General features: G+C 43.9%; 4 protein-coding genes across 5 annotated transcripts in view; 3 read left to right on the top strand and 1 right to left on the bottom strand.

The window, feature by feature from the left end:
- Window positions 1-3,633, top strand: part of LOC128449157 (soluble guanylate cyclase gcy-31) — an 11,599-nt gene extending 7,966 nt beyond the window's left edge. Inside the window, exons 11-17 of the mRNA XM_053432205.1 lie at window positions 139-285; window positions 771-917; window positions 1,079-1,235; window positions 1,359-1,465; window positions 1,781-1,873; window positions 2,174-2,292; window positions 3,264-3,633. Coding sequence (XP_053288180.1) covers window positions 139-285; window positions 771-917; window positions 1,079-1,235; window positions 1,359-1,465; window positions 1,781-1,873; window positions 2,174-2,292; window positions 3,264-3,633 — 1,140 coding nt within the window. The remainder of the gene's footprint in view (window positions 1-138; window positions 286-770; window positions 918-1,078; window positions 1,236-1,358; window positions 1,466-1,780; window positions 1,874-2,173; window positions 2,293-3,263) is intronic.
- Window positions 3,634-7,918: 4,285 nt separating this feature from the next.
- On the top strand, window positions 7,919-14,275 carry tnfaip8l2b (tumor necrosis factor, alpha-induced protein 8-like 2b). 2 transcript variants are annotated; one of them, XM_053432162.1, is made up of 3 exons: window positions 7,919-8,354; window positions 12,031-12,353; window positions 13,160-14,275. In XM_053432162.1, exons 2-3 carry the CDS (start codon window positions 12,036-12,038, stop codon window positions 13,400-13,402), a joined length of 561 nt encoding a protein of 186 aa, XP_053288137.1. In that variant the 5' UTR covers window positions 7,919-8,354; window positions 12,031-12,035; the 3' UTR covers window positions 13,403-14,275. The 2 variants fall into 2 exon arrangements, with proteins under 2 accessions (XP_053288137.1, XP_053288136.1); XM_053432161.1 differs by having other exon boundaries at window positions 7,920-8,353; window positions 12,034-12,353.
- lysmd1 (LysM, putative peptidoglycan-binding, domain containing 1) lies at window positions 14,166-17,446 on the bottom strand. Its single transcript, XM_053432160.1, has 3 exons — window positions 16,869-17,446; window positions 15,723-16,003; window positions 14,166-14,965 (listed from the first exon to the last, which is right to left on the bottom strand). Exons 1-3 carry the CDS (start codon window positions 17,046-17,048, stop codon window positions 14,779-14,781), a joined length of 648 nt encoding a protein of 215 aa, XP_053288135.1. The 5' UTR covers window positions 17,049-17,446; the 3' UTR covers window positions 14,166-14,778.
- A 362-nt stretch (window positions 17,447-17,808) lies between these two features.
- scnm1 (sodium channel modifier 1) lies at window positions 17,809-21,243 on the top strand. The gene is made up of 8 exons (XM_053432159.1): window positions 17,809-17,983; window positions 18,128-18,198; window positions 18,315-18,403; window positions 18,805-18,899; window positions 19,410-19,510; window positions 19,628-19,767; window positions 19,992-20,088; window positions 20,193-21,243. The coding sequence occupies exons 1-8, from the start codon at window positions 17,933-17,935 to the stop codon at window positions 20,296-20,298; spliced, it is 750 nt and encodes a 249-aa protein (XP_053288134.1). The 5' UTR covers window positions 17,809-17,932; the 3' UTR covers window positions 20,299-21,243.
- The last annotated feature ends 853 nt before the right edge of the window (window positions 21,244-22,096 follow it).

Genomic DNA, 22,096 nt, shown 5'->3' with positions numbered 1-22,096 from the left:
ACCCGTTGAAATCCACCTCGGCCGGGCAGCAGGGACGTGGATTAGAAGGATTAAAAGCAGACAGAGAGGGGATTCCAGTTTTCAGGGAAGGCGAGACTGTAAACTGTAGACTCCTCTGTTCCAATTCTAATCCTCCAGGAGCAACAGAAATACGCTCAGCTGATGGAGATCATCAAGAAGCTGGACGAGGAGAAGAAGAGAGGCGACTCCCTGCTGTACGCCATGATCCCCAAGGCCGTGGCCGACCGCCTCCGCAAGGGGATCACGGCTCTGGAGACGTGTCAGGTACGAGACCAGGACCGAGACCGGGACCGAGACCGGGACCGAGACCGGGACCGAGACTTTAAGATACCACAGAAACAATAAACTGCTTTTTAATGCTAACCAGATTTTGTATTTGGATCTTCACCAAATTGCACAAACTAATCGAGATCCAAGAATTTTTCTATTTGGAAAATGTAAAAAAAACACCCCATCTCACAAAAAAAGGATAAAAAAATTAATCATGGAACTCGTCTCTGATTCAATAAGTTATGTCTCGCTGCTTGTTCCTTCTTTCCACAAAGTTTTGAGGAAGTTCAGAAGTTTTTATGTAATTCTGCTGACTAACCAGCAGACAGGGGTGAAAACATAACCTCCAAGGTGGAGATAATTCATGACATGACTAAAAACTGTTCCACAATTAATATCACAGGGAAACTTTAACACATAACAAACATCTAATCGTGTGTGTGTGTGTGTTTGTGTGTGTGTGTGTGTGTGTGTTCCAGGTGTTCCCAGATGTGACCATCCTGTTCAGCGACGTGGTGAAGTTCAACGAGATCTGCATCCACATCACGCCCATGCAGGTGGTGGACATGCTCAACGAGATCTACATCGTCTTCGACACGCTGAGCGAGAAGCACAACGTCTACAAGGTGCACACACACACACACACACACACACACACACACACACACACAAACACTCTTCTTTAGGCTACAACAGACGACCTCTTATAATAAGAATACTTTTAGAAAACCGTGTTGTGGAGGAATAAGTTCTCCAGCGAACCCTCGCCCCTCGTCTCTGTTTCCAGGTGGAGACGATCCGTGACGCCTACATGGTCGTGGCCGGCGTGCCCAACAAGACGACCTTCCACGCCCACCACACCTGTGACATGGCCCTGGACATGCTGAGCTCCATCGACCACCTGAAAGACCCGTCCACCGGGGACAACATCCAGATCAGAGTCGGTGAGCAGCTCCGACCTGATGAGGCCTGAATCCCGGGTTCATCGAATTCTCCTCTGAAGGACAAGATCCAATTTCTTCAGTTCCTGATGAAACCCTCCTCTCTTTGTGTGCCCCCCCTCTCAGGTATCCACTCAGGCATGGTGGTGGCCGGTGTCGTGGGCCTGAAGATGCCTCGGTACTGCCTGTTCGGGGACACGGTGAACACGGCCTCGAGGATGGAGAGCAACGGAGTGGTGACTGCTCTCTGATATTTAACGAGCCGCTGCACATTCGAAAACAAGCCGCGGGCGACAGAATAAATAACTGAAACAACATTCACCATTTCCCTCTGTCACAGTCATTACTGCAGGAAACCATTTTCTGTCTAATGACCCCCCCCCCCCCCCCCGTGCATGTTGCTTTTAAGTTAATGCAACATGCTAATCGCCTAATTTGCTTTCCATTACTTACAGTAATAGGTAATGTCATGTTGCGGGGGAATCTGTGCTATGGACAGAGAATGCATATTCATAATACAAATGAGTTGTTTTCTGTGTGTGTGTGAGCAGGGCATGCAGATCCACATCAGTCAGACCACCAAGGACCACCTGGAGCATGAGCCCTACATCATCGAGGAGAGGGGCAAGATATTTGTAAAGGTGAGGAGGCCGTCGACAGATGATATTTATTGATTTGTCATATTTATTGCACCTGCTGCTGATCTGCCAAACCAAACATTAGTGTGATAAGAACGACCTAAAACAACAGAAACCATCTTTGGACATATGTATTTGGCTCATGTCCCATCTGCTGACATGGAGGAGGTGGGGTTTGTGATCTGTACTGCAGCCGTCCACCAGGAGGCGATCTAGCTGTCATGTCATCTATGTTTATCCTAAGCCTAATCAGACGTGTTATTATAGTTGTGATTATTTGAGTAACTGGTCTTGCTGGTTCAGGGTAAAGGCTACATGAAGACCTACTGGCTGAAAGGGAAGAAGGATCTATCGTTCAAGACGCCGGCAGAGCTGCGCTACAGCGGAGAGCAGAAAGACTCGGAGGAGAAGAGCTCTAATGGGTGAGTAGACCGAGGACCAGTCTGAGGACCAGTCTGAGGACCAGGTCTGATCTGTGTGCACGAGCGATGCCCCCGGTTGATTCAGTCAGAGCTGTGTGCTTATTGGTCAGGAAGCAAGAAAGAAGCTTCTGTTTGAGACGTATTTTAACAATTCAAATTAAATAAACAACATGATAAGACTAGAAAAGGTTTAAGACTGTTTAACCTCCACAAAGGCCCAACACTATGACACCTCATTTCATTTCATGTGGATCTGCACCAAATTAAAATCTCTTAGAAATATCATGATATGACTCTTCTCATCAAGATCCATTATTTCTTCTCTCAAAAATTAAGTGAAAAAGAAATTCCAGAATCCTTTCACCAAGGTTTGTGTTAATCTTTACTTTAGTTCCTGTGTAACCCCGACAAACAGACAAATCAAACAAACAAAAAGACAAGGGTGTAAACATAACCTCCACTAGTTCATATTGTTTCTTCAAAAGAATGATTAATATATTTATTCAAAAAGAACCAAAGGAGAAGAAATGCACACCGGTATTGTGCAAATTACACTTTCAGATATGTATTTTTATATTATTTTGATAAACCCTGGCTCCTCATGAACCTATTATATAAATCAAAGACAATTTAAAACCAATTAAAAACATCACATTTTAGCTATAATTGTTAGAGAAGAGGCAAACATTTTATAAATTTAAGAGAAATCCATGCATTTGTTAGTGATGTGAGATTTTTCATAGAATCAAATGCAGCAGCTTGATTTAAAGAACCAGAGGAAACGTTATCTCGGATCCTTAATCTCTGACATCATTATTCTTTGCTCACTCCTGGTTTAAGATGTTTACAACGATAATCCGTGAGACCATATTTAAAAATATAAGATTTTAGGCAGCGTATTAAAAGGTGAACTGTGTCTGAATGTTTTCTTTATGTCTCGTGTGAATTAAACTCACTTGTAATTGCACCAGCTCCGCGAGCCCCAACACCAAACGCATGGCGTCCAACCTCAACATCGCCAAAAGTGACGACCAGGCTGAGGGCAAGCCGAGCCCCAGCGACCTCCCCCTGGACACCCTGCCGCTGCCGGAGGCCGCCGCCGAGCCCCGCAGCCTCTCGGTCGAGCCGCAGGACAAAGACAAACCCAAAAAGACTAAGATCAGCAAGGTGTCCCGGCTGGAGGTCCCTCAGGGAGTCGCCATAGTGGAGGATCTGCTGCCGGTGGACGGCCCGGAGAACCCGGCTCCTTTCCTCAACATCAAGAGACACAGCTTCAGGCAGCAGTACGCCAAGCTGCCCGCCAACCTGCCCATGCGCAGCGCCTCCTGCTCCATTCTGTGAGAAGGAGGTGGCAGCGGGAGGACGGGACAGCGCCACCATGTGGCGAGGGGGTGAAGTTTAATCAGGGGCCGCACACACTGCTGCCGACGATCTGTATTTTACCGTCATGTCCGAGGGCTGTGACAGAATTTGGCTTTTTATCACATCCAGAGTCAAACTAAAGTTTCCTGGAAACTTAAACTAAACACCGTCGCTAACTTTTAAACATTCCCCACTAAAGTTCAGCTGCACAGTTCAGGAGCTGAAGAGAAAACCTCTGATATCAAATGGATAAAAGCTGCATGTTGCTCTTCAGAATTAAACTACAGGACGACAATGAAGTGAAATTTAGATTTTCTTTATACTCTTTGCTGTATTTTTGATAAGCATCCATGTCACTGGTTTTACTGGTACAGGAAAAACCCTTAAACAATGTGTAATCATCTGTAATGACAACAGATGACAGGATGTTTTGGAAAATGACAAATAACCCATTATCTAAACATAATCTGACCCCGCCTCCACATTACGGAAGCTTCATTTCATTTCACTGAGAATAGACGTGATAGGTTGTATTTTATTGAAAGTAGACGAATGGTCAGGGTAGAGTTTCACAACACTGTCTTCATGAGTTCGATTCCCTGACTGTAACTGACTGCATGTGTTCCACTGCACGACAGTGTCTATTTATATAAAAGTGTATGTACAGCCTCTACAAATGTTTTTGTATTTTTATAATTAGATCATGACAAGAAACACTTGACGCAGCAGGTGTGACCAGAAAAATCACTATAATTACAGTAGAGCACATTCATCCAGCAGAGCAGAACGAGCCGACACATGATTTCCTCGTTGTCATTAAAGAAATATAAAAGAAACCGTCTGCGTACACGCTCACGTGTTATTGCTTCTTCCTCCTTCGGTTCACGTTCCATCGAATCAAAGTTCCGTGGAAAACTGGTACGTGATTTGTGTGTAATCGTGATGACAAACAAACAAACACACATTGAAAACACAACCTCCTTTGCAGAGGTTAAATATTTGAATGACACTAAGTAGAGAGTCTAATTCATCCAAGGTGGAACCAAGGCTAACGCTCTATATTGCTAAGTTTATTAAAGTGAAAAACTATTTCCAGAACTGCTCCAAATTTTGATGAGTTCCTCCTTGGGTCAGGCTTCGACCACTTGACAAAATGTAATGGAAACCAGTTCAGTAGCTTTTATGTTATCGTGTTCACAAACAGACAAACGAAGGCAGATGAATGTAGAAGAGCTCATGGCCACTCTCACCATGTTTTATAGATATGTACTAAGATCAGATAAATTGCCTTCATCAAGATCTATATTGAGAAACAACATTGTTCATTTCCTGGATCCAACCCCTTAATAAAATCTGATCCAAAAGGTCCTGGGTGCTTCCTTGGCTCCTCCCCCAACTTACAACCACTTTTAAATCAAATGGGTTCAGTAGTTTTTGCTTAAATTTGTTCACAATCAAACGAACGACTGCGAAAACAAAATAAATGAAGGAAAAGCTTCACAGCGTTCAACTATGAACAACAAGTGGGTTAATTCCCGGATCCCTGAGTCTCCTCACGTCTGAAAACACAAAGTGACACGGAAGCGTTTTATATCTGACGCCACGGGGAACTGAATGAATCTCCGTTAGCCGCAGACTGATCAAATTAAATCTCTTGGCCTCCGTCGAACCAGCATCTGTTGATCTGGCTCTGCGTTCACCGTGGATCTCACCGGGACCCGAGAGGAACGAGGCCACGAGCACCGAGAGCACCGGAGCCAGATCCTTGTGTGTTCACACCGAGGATCTCCAGGCTCGTTTCCCTGACCTGAGCTGACTTATGAGGTTGCTTATTCCGGTCTGAGTCATCTGGTGATAACACACTGCCATTATGTGTGTGTGTGTGTGTGTGTGTGTGTTTGTGAGTGTGTGTTTGTGTGTGTGAGTGTGTGTGAGGTCAGAGGCTGGAAGGTTTGTATGATCTCTTAATGAAAGACAAGTGACATAATTGAAGTTGCTCTTATTATCTCATGACCCAAAGAGGCAAATGCGTAGCTGTGTACAGGTGAGAGCTCCTTCACCGACACACACACACACACACACACACACACACACACACACACACAGACACACACCCGCACACAAACACACACATGCCGAGCGCTCTAACACACAAACACATGCAGGCGTGCACATGCTCAAACACATGTTCAGCCCTCGCTGATGTTTCCTTGTGCGATGTCATTACATGATAAAGAGGAAGTCGTCAGGAAACCGCTTAAGCACTACTTCCTGTCTGTTGCCACGGCGACAGACCTCTCTCTGCAGTTTCAGAGTCTACGGGGACTTGAGCTTCTTGCAGGAGGAGGAGGAGGAGGAGGAGGAGGAGGATGAAGAGGAGGAGGAGGAGAGGAGAGGAGACAAAGAGGCAGGTGTGTTTCCGTCTCGTGGGTTCGATGTCCTGACTCACCTCTGAGACCAGCTGGGCCTCGGCGTGACCTCTGACCCCACATCTGACAACGATCAGCGCTCGCCAGCCATCATTGGTCAGGACTGAGGTTTTTTTGACCGGCCGCCCTTCAGCAGCACAGCTGGTTGCACTTCAGATAAACCTACAGATAAACACACTGGAATCAGTCACTTCCTGATTCTGAATGAATCATTGAATTCATGTTCGCTGACTGACTGGTTTGTTGTCGTGATGTCGGTTTTAACCTCAGTTGTGTTTATTTTTTCACTCAGACGTTCGCAGGGTTGAAGTTCTTATGGCAAACAGCTCAAACAAAGCTCAACTCACAAGACTGATCATAACCTTCAGATTTATAAGCTTTTACTGCGACTTCAGTCAAACTCACCACTTCTAAAAAAGGGGAATTACTTCATGATGTTTACTTTTCACCAGGATAAATAAGTTATCAGGGACAAAGTGCACTAATATCTCTGTAATGTCAACGTGTACGATTTAGCTAAAGCACAACAGTCCCTTAAAATCTAGGACATAGATGTAAAACTATTGCATATGCATATAAACTATTAATTAAGTTATTCAAGCTACACATTGATGTTAGTTGCATGTTTCTAGTTCTATTTGTTACTGCACAGCAGCTGCATTAAACCCTATTTCCCCTATGAAACCACAGTTACAGATCCGGACTTTTAATTATATCTACACAGAGTTTCACAAACTCGTGGATATCAGATCCCAACCCGCCGCCAAGTTTCATAGAAATCTGTTTAGAAAATGACCTTCTTGGCTTCGGTTCAAAAATAAGGTCGATGAGGATGATTGATGTGAAGTTAAATTGCTTTAGAAACATGATTAGAAAAAAAACTAAACTGGCAAGAGGTCAAACAAAAGCTGAAAACTTCAGGATCATAAACGGTCGTGACATATCAATACACACGCACTCAGCTGTCAGTCAGGACGTCCTCAGACAACTCATTTAAACACAAACACACATTTGTGTGATAAGAACTACTTAATAAAAACATGTTTTTAATGTGTAATTAGATGTTTTCAGTTTGTTTGGAGGACATGGAGGAAGCATGTTCATGATGGGATAGTTACAGTTTATGATTGAGTGTTAAAAACCAGCCAATAAAGGATTGAATTGAGTGAAGGCAAGGTGCATGTACACAACATTACTGCAACTTTACAACTTAGGACTGAACAGTAACGCAAAAAATAGACTGTAGCTTTACGAGCTGATAAAACACACACACACACACACACACACACACACACACACACACACACTGATGGACAGAGATAGATATCGTCACACACGTCAGCACCACCTTTAGTCCATGAACTACCTTTTACCACTGTGGGTCAGTAAAGGTTTGAAGTTATAGTTCAGCCTGTGAGCTATGACTGTGCACGTGCGTCAGAGTGAGACACACTCATTGTTTTGAGCCTACACACACTCACACACTCACACACACACACACACAGGGAGGTGACACTGTGCTCAACGCCAGTGACAGGAGCCACATTCCAGCCAAGGTGAACAACAAAAAGGGGGTTAAGCCGCTCCCCTTTCAACAGCTGCATCACCGGATTACTGCTAAATTCTTTCTGGGGTTTTCACTTGTCAGGACAAGCAGAGGCCGGGCGTCAGCAATACAGAGAGAGAGAGAGAGAGAGAGAGAGAGAGAGAGAGAGAGAGAGAGAGAGAGAGAGAGAGAGAGAGAGAGAGAGAGAGAGAGAGAGTTAGATTTGATTGAGAGAGAGAGAGAGAGAGAGAGAGAGAGAGAGAGAGAGAGAGAGAGAGAGAGAGAGAGATAGGGAGAGAGAGAGAGAGAGATTCTAAAAGAGTGTGAGAGACAGATGAGAGAGGGCAGGGGAGGAACACAGTGGGTTTCGAAGAGTTTGAGTTACCGAGGGAAACACAACAGAGAGAGAGACACACACACACACACACACACACACACAGGCTGAGGGGTGTGTCATAGCAATTTAGTTCCTCAAGGAAGTACAACTCAACATTATCTTAAGACAGTGTGGCAGGAACTGAGGCGCTGCAGGAGGGCTGCTGCTGCCGCTGCCACTCTTTTCTGGGTTCTGGTTCTGGTGAAGATGGAGGGATCGGTTTAAATCCAACGGCCTGAGCTGTCAACCCGGAGCAGAGGGAGAGAGAGAGAGAGAGAGAGGCACAGCCGAGGAGGGAGGGGGACCCAGCACACACTCTCACACACACACACACAGACACACAAAAAGGTAAGACCCTCCTGTCTTGTTCGTTTGCCACTTAAAAAGAATCCTCAGGGCCCAGATTAGTGCTGGAAAGTGTTGGTTGTGTGGCTCGCCAGCACAGACTCACTCGGAGGGATGATTGGAACAAATTGTGTGTTGACTCTCCACTTCCCCATCGAGCTGGGAGATGTGCATGTACGCTCACGGTCATGCTGGAACAAGTACAGTGACACAGGCACAGATGTGGAGCGGCAGCTTTCTGTTTGCACAGGCTGCGAGTTGCTCAATTCAAATCTCGAGGCGGTGGACTCTCCCTTCCTCCCGCGCTGGGCTGCTCTACTTTGAACTGGGGCATGTTAGGCCGGAGCCAAACCCTGTGAGAAGGTTGAGAAGTCGCCGGCTCTATGGTGCAGATGAATTAGAAACCTTGGGCCTTCGCTGAAGAACCCCCCCGCCGCTCAGCCAACTGCCGCCTGTTTCGCTTCCCTATTCAGACTTGAGCAACGACAAGTCGGAAAGGAGTTGTGAAATGTTGGACAGAAACTGCAACATGTGCTTTCTGCGGGTTTTAAAATCCCGTCTTAGGTTTATGGAGACGAGGTTCAGTCGACTTAATGCAGTGAGATTAAATCCAAGCGTTACACAACAAGATGCAAAACGATGACTGCAGATCTCAACCTGCAGCCTCGTCGCCCCGAGTTCAAAACACGCAGCGGAAGTGAACCTTCACCCATCGCCCGCTGAAGCCTGCTGTGGTTTCACTGTGAACATGTTCTCCCAGTTAGGGAGAAAATAAGAGTCTCATTAAATCTGATCGACTGGTTTGGCTTCTCTGGAAACGTTGTCATTGTTCCAACTGATGAAAGAGAACCATCCCCCCCCCACCCCCCCATTGACCGGTCCCCACAGGCCCGGAGGGGAGAAGTCAGCCAAGTGGTCCCATGTTTCTGTCGAGCTGATAATAATGAGGCCCTGCTCAGCTCCTACAGCTGCACAGGACACATTTCCACTGGCCGAGTCTGAAGGGGGCTTCGTGAATCTCCCTCTGCAACACTTGGAAAATTCTCCAATTCCCAAACATACTTGAACGCACCTGAAACCACTTTTTACCGAGAAATGCTCACAGGTTCATACATGCACACAAACACAGAGGCTCAACCGCTGCAGTCATCTGAGGAATGCTAAATATTTACCTCTCCTGCCTGCCTGGATGGATCCACCAATCATTAGCCTCGCTCCGACTGTCCATTAACAAGGGAGGGTTCTTCCCCACATGTTTGAACTCTGAAGCTAAACACGACTCTGCTCTGGAGGTTTTTCATTTTGTTCCCCAAGAAGGTGGCAGATCTCAGAGTTCGGCCTCAGGAGGGAAACAGAAAGCTGAAGATTCTATGCAGACGACAAACTGGTGTTTAAAGATCCTCGTCGTCCACCTGCACCTGAAAAAGTGATGCTCAACACTGACAGTGTCCTTTGTTTGACCGATGTCCATTGGAAAGAAGTGGAGCTGTGGTTCCAGTACAGCCCTGGAGGGATCCATCGCCTCCAGCTGCCCAGTTACATTTCGTTATGGGGAGCTCTGGTTGGCGAGTCCCCGCTGCTCACGTCCCTCAAATCCCTGCAGTCTTTTGAGCAAATGAATGAGATTGAAGCATGAATCTGAAATAGCTATCACGCTGCTCCGGTGCCATTATCACCGTTGAGGGAAATTAATCTAATGAATGTTCTCTAATTCCCCACAGGGAAGCCGAGGCTCTGGTAACAAAGCAAGCCATTAGAAATGTCACACTCGTTCAGAATGAGTGGTTGAGCACGTGAAACAGAGCCGAGTGAGACATCCTGTGAAAATGGCCGCGTGGTAATCACGGATGCTGCAGCAGGGACTCGGCTGCAGGCCGGCGTCGGGTGGAGTCATCGCAAAGTGCTGCGTATTTGCATGATATGATCATTAACGCGACTGAAAGTCTCTCTGGTTTATCACTGAGCCGTGCAGTCGTTTGCTGACGGTGCATCGCTGAGGCCGGATGATGAGAAGAGCATCATCGTCTAATAAGCACAAGCAGCCATGAGAGAAGCCTCCATCAGGGGAGACTGTCATTCCACTGACAGCTTACAGACAATATGTTGCTGCTAATGCACAGGATGTTTCAGTAACAGACTTCACTGTTGTTTTACACAAGCACAGACCCCAGGACAGTAATTACAGCAGCGGCTCAGATTGCTCACTTTCTGTTCTTGCCCCACCACTGATGCAATCTGCAAACAGCAGGCCGGGACCTGCCTCAGCTATGCAGCCGGCCGGCTCCTCTGCTTGTTCACACAGGCCACAGGACGGGACCCAGTGCAGGAAGTCAGGCTGAAAAACGCTCTGTGAACGTTGCCCCGTTTGTACTCTAAACTGAAAAGGTGTGAAATGATCAAAACAAGTGACACAGGAAGTTTAAGTGTGTCAGTGGCACTGATGCGTGGTAGAGATGAATTTATTCGATCTCTCATTGCAACTACTTTGGATTAACATGAAGTGCGGTGGAGATATAATCTGTGAAGCATGGGTCAGGTTTAAGAAAAGAAAGAAAAGGAATATTTCTCTCTCCATTTTGTGCTTCGAGAATAAAGTGGAAATGTTGAAAAAAAAGCAAAAAAACTTCTTTCTCGGAAATTCAACTTCCTTCTGGACATTTTCACTATTCTCAAAATGTAAAATGACAGAAACCCTTCCTCTTCTCATGTAGTTTCAGAACGGTCGTTCCTCATACTTCTCTGTGAAAAGTCAAATTTTGATTCTTTCAAACACACACGGGCTCAATTTAACCCGACTTCCTCAGTTTAGAATCCACACTTTGGTGTCACAGATTAGGGAGAAATTAGTCTGAATTAAAAAGGAATTAATTCCATCTGTGTTGACAATCTTACACAAACAGTGTATTACCTGTCGTGTGGAGCTGTTGCATGTTGATGACCTCCCGGCGGAGTGTCTCTGTGATGGATGCTTCATGTGGTTAAAGTCTCAGAGGAGAAACTAAAAGCCTCTGAGGAGCCTCCTCCATGGAGCTGTTCCCTCTCGACTTCATACAAGTCACATCCAAACACAAACACTGCAGCTAACGTTACACAAAAGCTTCCAAATGAAACACAACACACTGGATTCCCATTGTTTCCTTTGAATAATTACAGAATCAATATCAATAACAGTGACAGTGAGTTGTACGTCAGTGACGAGGTGATGGGATGGATGAAGATCTGAAGGTTAGAGAGTCGCAGTAAGGACTGGAGAGTCGCCCGTTCGATTCCCCAGATGATGGAGGAAATCTGGATGAGAGCGGTGAACACGTGCTGCCTCCTCCCCAGACTCCACAACAACAAACGCTTTGCCCTTGAACACAGCACTTAACCTCCACCTCCCCCCCGCTGGGGTCTGGCAGCAGAAGAACGAAGCTGTGCCCGACGGCAAAGTGTGAAAAACGTTCGTCTGATAAGGATCAACGATTCTTTATACAGTCGGATTATTTTAGATTTACTCATTTTATTGTGGAGATCATTAAGGCTTTGGTTTGAAAACATTACAACGTGAATCCAAAGCTAAACAGATCAGATGGAAACAATGGAAAAGATGAGAAAACATCTTTGAAACGATTACATATTTATATTTATATATATATATTTAATCAACACTGTGGTTTTCTTGTCTCTGACATTTCACGCAGACATGGCCGACTTCAGTACCAAGGACATGGCCTTGAAGGTGCAGAAGAAGCTCCTCAGCTCCATGGCCAGCAAGAGCTCGGTGCAGATGTTCATCGACGACACCACCAGCGAGATCCTGGACGAACTGTACCGCATCTCCAAGGAGTACTCGGGAAATAAGTCGGAGGCCCAGAAGGTTATCAAGGACCTGATCAAGATCGCGGTGAAGATCGGCCTCCTGTTCAGGAACAACCGGTTCAGCACCGATGAGCTGAGAGTCGCCCAGGACTTCAAGAAGAAGCTGCATCAGGGGGCGATGACGGCGGTCAGCTTCTACGAGGTGAGGTCTCTCATGTCGAGCTTCTTATTCAGTGATTTGAAACAAACATAATGAAATCTGTCAAGGATATTTCCAATTTAACACAGATAGATAAATATCTGGAGAAGAGATGAACAGGAACCAGTTCAAGTCTCATTATTTTTCTGTGTTTAAGAGTCGACGTGTGTTATATGTGCAGCTCAAACTTTCTATGTGTGTAAGTGTAAGTGTAAGATTCATTTGAGTTCAGCTACACACTCACCGACTCCAACAGCCTGTTTCCATCTCCGCGTTTAAAACATGACAGAACCCAAAGAGGTTTATTTCACACTTTGATTTTACATTTGCATCAAAATGAAAACTGCAAGGAAAGTTTTCATTACAAGATTATTAACAGATCCAACCTGTAGAAACCAAAACATTCTTTACTTAACGGATCTGCAGATGAGCAGACAAATCGAAATGTATCCGTCCATAACGAGAATTTATTTTATGAATATATTAGATTTTACTTGTGTTGACAATAGAAGACAGTCAATCTCAGCTGTCAATCATGTTTCCCCCTTTTTTTGTAGCATTAAATACACAAAAACCAAGTCACTTAAAAAAGTATTTTCACCATAGATACACATCACAGTCCAGAACAATGTTAGCAACTACTTTAATTCTTTTTTTTTAGGAGGAGGCAGGGTTTATGACGTGTACTGCAGACAGCCACCAGGGGGCGATCGAGGCGTTTTGGCTTCACTTTTAGGGATCTGTCACGTCGTCCATCTTTATGTTATTGACGTTCACAAAATGACTCAAGTCCATTTTTCCTGATGCAGGTGGACTACACCTTCGACAAAGCGGTGATGGCCGACCTGCTGACGAACTGCAGGGACCTGCTGCTGAAGCTGGTCAACACACACCTCACCCCCAAGTCCCACGGCCGCATCAACCACGTCTTCAACCACTACTCCGACCCGGAGCTGCTGACCAAACTGTACGAGCCCGACGGCCCCTTCCGACCGAACCTCACCAGGATCTGCAAAGGACTCGACAAACTGGTGGAGGACGGCACAATATGACGGGGGAGCAGTCAGACACTGGGAGGCCTACAGACAGACACTGAAGACTGAGCTGCTGGACAAGTCATCATGAATATAAAACATATATATACACTGCTGCTGAGGACTGGCAGCGAACAGACGAGCCCCCCCCCCCCCCCGTGGTTCTAGGAGGAACACGTTGGATCAAAACAAAAGGTGGTTCAGTCATCCCTCAGTGTTTTAAAGTTTAGAGGAGACATATCGTCCATGGAAACTTGAATTTAAACAGATTTATATTCCACTGGATTTTACTAGATAGTAAATTGTCATCAGAAGTTTTATTATTTGAAAAGTTACTACTGATGTTCTGCATTATGGATAAAATACAAGAGAACAAGTCAGGGAACAAAGCCACTGAAATACAGCACTGCCACCTGGTGGTCAAAGTGACGCATCAGCAGCGACTCAACGTGCAGACACAGTAAAGAGCAGAGACTGACGTCACTGTGCAGTTAACAACATGATTCAAAGCGTGTTGACGGTGACAGCTTCCAGCTTAATCCCATGATTTGTGTTTTCCTGACAAACGGCCGACACTGATTGGTTGAGATAAAGACAAAGTGTTATTATTCGTTTGGTTTCCATGATGTTTAATTCCAACAGACAAAAGAGGAAGTGAAGTCCTGACCGGATGCTCCAGCTCCTGTGACAGTCTTCTTCCTTCTGTGCAACAATAACATGGAGAGACGTCAGTTACAGAAACATTTACAGATCAATGGAGATATATACTCAGACCTGAACATGGGATCAACACCTTTTTTATTTTTTGCTTTAAAATAAACTTTAAAAAAGAAAGAAAACGGAGTTGGAAACATTTCCATAAAAAATAAAGAATATTGCTGTGGATATATATTCTTAAAAAACTTGTCTTTTTTTTTTTCCTTGGCTTCAGTGTAGTTTGACTTATTGAAGAAAAAACACATTTCTGGTATATTCTGTGTTTTACAGTGAATCTGACGAACTGTATAAACTTTACATATCACACATCATGGCGTTAAGTTTTTTGTTGGAAGACTTGGAGACTTTTTGCATTTTCAAGCCGTGAGGTAGCGTGACACAGGATCACGTGCCGACTGGAGCATATGAACGATCATATGACTGATCCCACATGTGACTGTAAATCCTCATGTTTTACATTTCACACACTTGTGGGAACCAGCTCTCAAAGTAAAACCCCCCACAGCTATATGACGATACTCATAACTTGCATTTCAACAAATAAATACAAATACAAAAGGTGCATTATTCATTTAGAAAGATTCTCTATTTAAAAAGGTCAGTATAAAACCTCATAAGGAGATTAATTTCATCACAAGTAACCTCTATCTGTAATGCATGATCCCAGCGTCACGTGGTCACAGCTGGAAGATCTCATCCTCTCTGTCTCTGAGTGTCTTTGTGAGCCTGGTGACGGTGAGGGGCGTGGCCCTGAACGCCACCTCCTGCTGCTGCGCTGCGTGGGGGGGGCTGACGCTCTGTGACCGCGTGAGGCGCCGCCAGTCGGACGTCCCGCTGCTGCAAGCGGCTTCCAGGGCGGCGACTCTGTGCAGAGCAAACAGGAGGAGAAGGTGGAGTGAAGTCTGATGTGACTCATTCAGTCAGTCAGTTTGTCTCTGGCAGCTCTGAGAAGCTTTTAGAGAATGAGATCAAAGGATCAGAACTGACGTCTCTGAAATCCAGTCACAGAAAAGTTTGAGAAGTGAAGAAACACTTTGGTGGGAAAAGGTGATTCTACGATTCAACCTGGATATGAACTTGTTATTAATCAAGCACGTTGGCCACAATAAAGTAAATAAGTCAAAGATATTTACATGTATACTTTCATTATATCAAAACTAGTTTGTTGAGCATAAACCGAGCCTTCGGATATTTCATCTTATGACAAAGAAATGTAACTAATGCTTGATATTTTAAAGTTTCAATGTAAAACTTTACTGTAAACAACTTTTAATCAAAAGAAAGCCTATAAAGTCTAATATATAGAACTTGAATTAGGAAATAAAGGTTATTTTCCACTTAAGTAAACATAAGTGCCCATATTTTCTGCAATGTTCATTATGTGAAATACAAGTTTTCATTTCGACAAACAAACTTAGATCCTGAATGTTTGTGAAAGGTTCATATTTAATCATTTTGATCCTTTATTACATAGATGTGTATTTTTTAACGACATAAAAACAAACGAGTGCTGAAGTGAAATGCAAATGAACTATATCGGCTGTTAGAACGCAGCACAGAGACAAATACACAAAACAGCCTCAGGACTCACACAACACAAAGTGAGAAGGAGCAGTTCTACCTCTCCTCTGTCTCCTGATGTCCTTTGACTGCAGCTTCCTTCGACTGGTGGATCAACTCATCCAACCTCTTCAAGAAACCCTCTGGAGTCAGGTCGGCCGTCCTGTCTGTGCCGTCACAGGGTTGATTCCCAGAGGCGCTGCCCGAGTGTCCATTCTGAGCACAGCCGGCATCGTCTGCAGCCACCGAGTCCGAGTCCGACAGCACCGGGATGGACAGGGACTTCTTCAGGAAGATGGAGTCGTTGGTGTAGAGTCTGTTCGCTCGTTTGATTTGCTCCATCTGCAAGAGAACGAACCCGTCACACTTCTCTCACTTGGTTTTCAAGGAGCTGGTTGATTCAGATTTTACTAAGATCACAAGCAGACAAATTCAATTTCTCGTTTTCCTAACACTGAATAAACAACTAGACTGGAATCTGTCCTGCTTCAGCTTTATGGTCTTAACTTATAAAGGATTCAACTCTTTACCACAGTCCATGGTTGATGCATTATCTACGGAGTCAGAGCAAATATGTGGTTATGGTTCAGAATTATAAGGAAAAGGGTTGTAGCTGCAGTAAAGATATACTCTACACTCTAAATGTATATAGAATACAAATAGTTTATTAAAAGCTATAAAAGATGATAATTATACTTATTTCAGTGGCTATTAAACTGTTTGTTTAGTTAAATATGAAAACTAAGTGGAACCGACATTTCCCAGAACAAATATATATTCAGGTCACGATCATGTTTGTCAAAGAAAAACAGAAGAAAGTCACATTTAACAAACCTAAAAGGTGTGAAAGCTGAAATTAAATGAAGCTTTAACAATAAATGTACTCATTGCAGCTCCGGTACATTTAATATGTACGTCCCAATACTTCAAAAGCAGAAATTCAATGAGAGGAAATGATAGAAATGTAATTTTTACAGTAATAATCAAGAGAAGAATAAAGAAATTGAAATGTTGTATAGTTATGGCAGAATGATCTTCATCAACAGCAAAGTTAGGTTCAGTATATATCGATATATTTCAGGACTTCTTAAACTTAGAGGAATGATAAAGACTTAATATGATAATAACTTTATAAACATGGAAGTTTAATCTTGATTTCCATGCACGTGCAGTTGACGTGTCACAGAGGATCCGGTCAGGTACTCACGGAGACTCCGTATCTCAGCGCCAGGCCCGGCAGCGTCTCCCCGGGCTGCAGCTCGTGCTGGATCCGCCTCTGAGGCACCGGGGACCGCGGGGACCGGACCAGGCTCCCGTACGACCGGCTGCGGCCGCCCCGGAGCAGCCCGCTGCCGTCGGCCGCAGGAGGCGTGTGTAGCCCGGACATGGAGGCGGTGGAAGGTCCGCGGAACCGAGCGAGCACCAGTTAAACCAGTGTTCACATCGTGAGAACCAAGCGACTGACTAGCAGCTTAGTTAGCATGCGAGCTAACATGCTAACCGTCCACTTCACTGACGTGGACGTACCGTGTGTGTGTCTGTGTGTGTCCGGGAATCGAACTGTGACTGTTTTACGTTACCTGTCGAGTCCCACTCACAGATAACCACACCAAACCCGCCTAGTTCACAGGTTCACCCAGCTAGTCACCGGGTTACGTGACTAGTTAGCAGGTTACGTCACTAGTTAGCAGGTTACGTCACTAGTTAGCAGGTTAACAACTTATCAGCTGGTCGTCTGACATGTGTTGCCATGGCTGCGGGATCAGCTGCTGCGTTCAGGGCCACCGGGGAAAAAACAACGTTACTGACTGGAGCCTTTTATAGCCTCTCGTTATACACACTTTGACACGTCATGCATTTAAATTAAATATAAGTCAATGTTTAAATAGTGTAATAACTTTAATAATAATAACTTTATTTGTATAGAACTTATACAATACTGTACAATACAATACTATACTTATGAACAATGAGCTTTCTGTTGTGAACAAATAAAAAACTTTACAATATACCGCTTTATGACACTTTACAACAAACCAAGTTGTCTTACACATAAATAAAGTGAGTAAAACTAAGGTTAAAATCAGATAAAGTACATGAAAAAACTAAACAAAAAATCAGCTTAACTTTTATGTAGAGTGAGGAAGCCCATATTTCCGATCTTCCGGTTTGACCAGGAAGGCACCGCTGCTAACACTAGTTAGCCTGTGGAGAAGTAGCTAGCTCATATCTTTTCTAGGCTCTGTATTAAAATTAATAAACTTTATAATCATGTCCTTTAAACGAGAAGGCGACGACAAGAGTCAGTTAAACATCCTGAAGGTAGAACTTTATATTTTAAACTTTTCTCGACAAAACCTCCATGTTGTTGTTGTTGTTTTTAGCATGGTGCTAGCATGGTGCTAGCTAACAGGAAGCTGCAGCCAGGTTCTTAAACCTTCTGTGTTTTAATGTCTCTTGTTTCAGAAGCGACGAGTCGAGGATCTTCTGTCTCACTTCATTCCAGAGGACGAAGCGGTTCTGATGAGAAACGGAAGGTGAGTGGATTTTTAAAAACACGTGTTCGGTGTGAACTCATCTGACATCGTGTAACTTCAAGTCTTTAAAATGTTGTGTACACGTGTGTGTGATTTGTATGATTTGTGTTGTGCAGATATTCCTGCATCGTGTGTTCGTATCGTCCCGTGTTCGATACCGTGGACATGTTGACGGTTCACAGAAACGGGAAGAAGCATCTGGAAGGTGAGAGTCACTTTGATTAAAGGTTTGAATGATGATTTTCCTCCTCAAGCTTATAAAGAATAAAACATATCATAACTGCAGTGTGTTCTCTGCAGGGCTGGACAACATGGCCTCAAATCACATATTCACATCAGGCGATATCTATGATTATAATGATAAACATCACATTGAATGACAAACACTTGATAAACAGTAAAACATTTAGTTAGATCTGCTCAATGTGCACAGAACAGAAGCTGTATATGAGATTTTATACTTTTGTTATGTTTCTATTGGTAGAAATGACATTGTAATAATTGTTAACGCTCAGTTTTCAGTCTAGCTTGTATCCACCCTGTGTATTTATTGTCATATTATCTTGTAAAACAATCCCTGTTGTGTTTTATGTTCCATTTCCTCAGGATTACAATTGTTCTATGGCAAAAAAACACGGCTGAAGAATGAGATAATAAAGAGGCGACAAGAAGACTCGGTCCAGGCTGAAGACGCAGGACAGGTTTGTTATTTCCTATTTACACTGAACTGTAACCATCACAAGCGGCGTGTGTGTGTGTTTAGTGTGTTTGCTTTGACAAGTTGCTGTTTACTCGACTGAGCAAACAATTCTGGAAAAAGCTGTGGAACACGGGACGAGCAGATGTGAGTCAGGCTGATGATCCAGCCGGGAAATGATCAGTTTGAATAAACAACAACAGGAGGGACACAAACAAACAAACAGCATCTTTCTCTGACTGAGGCCGTCGCTCCATGTTGTCGTCTCGGGTCAAACGCTGTTGTTCATTTGTCAGACGCTGTTGTGTCTGAGTTATTGTGTGTTGAAGCCTTGTGACCATCACATGACCAAATTACATCCTGCCATTTTAACACTGTTGACTGGGATGGAAAACATAAACAACAGACAGAGACGTTCGATAGTGCTGACGACTGAGCGAGCCTCACGTGTGAGAAATATCTACTGGCCACATATAACATGTTGTTGTTGTTGTTGTTGTTGTTGTGATTTAAGGAACCGTCCAGCTCTGCCCCGTTACTGGAACAAACACGAAAGCTCACATATCACGCTCTGTTGAAAACTGTCCCGTACAACAGCTGCCATCGAAAAACCAGGTGAGAGTGACGCTTATTTCATAACACACAGAATCCCACACTCTCCTTTAAGTATCAGAGAACAGGGAATAAGCTCAAGTTTAGAAATAAACCTGTGATTTTTCTTTTCTTTTCAAGCACAAAATGTGAGAAAGAACCAGCGAGCATCATGTCAGACGTCAGTGGAAACGCTCAGAGGGAAACTTCATCCGGGCCAGAACACACAAGTGAAGCTTCTGACTCTGCTGCATCGAGAAGCTGCAGTGGCTCCACAGCAGGTGAAGTCTGTCACCTGCATTCAAAAATATAGATCCTAAATAAAGATGGACGTCATGTCTCTCATAATGTTTCATCCCCTTTTTAAACCATCAAATAACCGATTATAACCAAACCTGAACATAAAACATCAGTGAGATGAGAACGACCTGAAATGACAGAAACAATCTTTGAGAAAAATGTATTTGATGTGAACTTTGAATCTATGTTTTTTTTTCTCCTGTAGACAATAAAGAGTTAAATCCATCACATGATGTGGAGGCGTCTCAGCCAATCACAGCCGAGAGGAGGAGAGAGCTGGAGCACTACCTCAAACTGAAAAGGTTCTTTTGTTTATATTTAATCTGAGGCCTCAGAACTTGAGATTTCTCATCATTAGAATTCAGTTCAGTGTTTTTGAACATTTCAGCTCTTGTCTCTTTCCCAGTGACGGGTGGAAACAGGACCTGAGCGGCCGGTGGATCAGAGACGAGGACGTGGAGTTTGACTCGGACGAGGAGGAGCCTCCGTCCCTCGTCCACTCAGAGGACTGAGGACACAGATGAACTTTGAAACGTCCTGAAGCCGCGGTGCTGAATGAAATAACTGAGCTTCCACGTGCAGAGACTCCCGCCGCTCATTGAATCACATGATTTCCTTCTGGCTCCACAGAGACCGTTTCATCTGGGCTCTCACTCACCAGCAGTGATAGAAAACTTCTAGTTTCCATCAGCCGCAACTCGTGATTCTTTTATTGTGCTAAAAACAAATCGAACGATTTAATGAGAAGCGTCATCTCCTCCCAGTCGGCTGATTCTGTACGTCACAGCTTTTGATTTACAGAATTAGATTTAGAAACATTTAATCCACTGTGTTGAAAATATTTTGATTTGGTGCAATAGGAAACATAGAGCAACTTAAAGACATGAAGATTATAATAAAAATAGAATCTGTGTTTACTCCCAAACACTGTCTGGAAAACAGAGGATTTTACAAGATCGTTTTATATTGTTTGAATCATAAAGTCATTTAGTTATGATCAATACTATTCACATTTCCAGGTGAAACACTTAATGGGCGGCAATGTCATGAATGTATTTTGTATTAATTATGCTGATTTTTTTATGCTGAATTTTTAATATAAGAAATCATAATAAAGGAGGATACGGGTTAAAGAAGTTAAACTCATTAATACAGGTCACAGAGTTCGGTTGTCACATATACATTTGTACCTGATTAATATGTTGAGCTTAATATAAAAATAACAGCATTATGAATGATGTGGTTTCACTTCAGATACGTGATGAGATCTCAGATACAACTCAAAACCAAATGTTATTTTAATATTGAGGATAAAATACTGTTTATCTCAGGGATCTTCATAGGGTGGCCCATGACCCCTAGTGGCCCTTACAGGTACTGCAGAGGGATGTGAAATTTTATGTTTGTGTAAAATATTCAGTTAGCAGAAGTACATTTATTAAAAACAAGTTACACAACATGACAGTAGACGACCACTGAATCCTTGTACAGTCCTGCACAGATCTTTGTAGACCTATGACCTACACTGAGAATTCTACTTTAAAATGAAATTACATTTTTACAAGTAGTAGTAATCTACTTCACCTTGATACGGAAAACCCCCGGTTTAAATAAACATACAGCTTGAATATGATATTCATACGACGTGTTCAGATAGAGTTAAGTTATTCTTATCACCCTATTCTGTCTATTTAACCCATTTCAACACAGTCCAGCAGCTTTTATCTGGAAGACTGATCCTCCGTCAGCAGCAGAGATGCAGGGTTGGTGCTAATCTGGGTGGAGAAGCCACTGGTTATCATTCTTCACAGCCCAGTTGGTATAAATTGGATAATACCCGGGTCAGTGGGAGGAGGGCAGATGGTCTTTAACCTGAGTTAGTTTCTGATGACACTGCTAATGAGTGTGGAGAGCTCTCTTCATTATTCCGGAGCTCAGGGAGTCTCCACCACACGGGGACTTAATCTACTGTACGTGTCGGATCAATGTCGCTCGTCACGGAGACTTGGAGATATTGATTCTGTTAAGTTCTCCTGACCTTTAATACCTCGTCTGACCTTTCAACGTTACAACTCTCACAGTCACAAGGAGCAGATGGAGCGCAGCCCGGTGAATACGTGTGAGGGCGGCGTGCTCGGCATCCGGCGTCCAGATCCCAAAATACACGAGTTTCACTGCAAAACAATCAGAGAAGAGGAATGAGCCGCTGAGTTAGAATCATGTCAAGTGGGCGAAGGCCAGAAGTCTGCATGGCTTTGAAAATATGACCTTTCGAGAAAGTCTGAATATCCGTGTTCTGCTCTTTACCTG

This window comes from Pleuronectes platessa, chromosome 10 (assembly GCF_947347685.1).
Source record: "Pleuronectes platessa chromosome 10, fPlePla1.1, whole genome shotgun sequence".
Classification (NCBI taxonomy): Eukaryota; Metazoa; Chordata; class Actinopteri; order Pleuronectiformes; family Pleuronectidae; genus Pleuronectes; species Pleuronectes platessa.
Note: the sequence above shows the minus strand (reverse complement) of the source record. Positions and strands in the feature narration are given on the sequence as shown.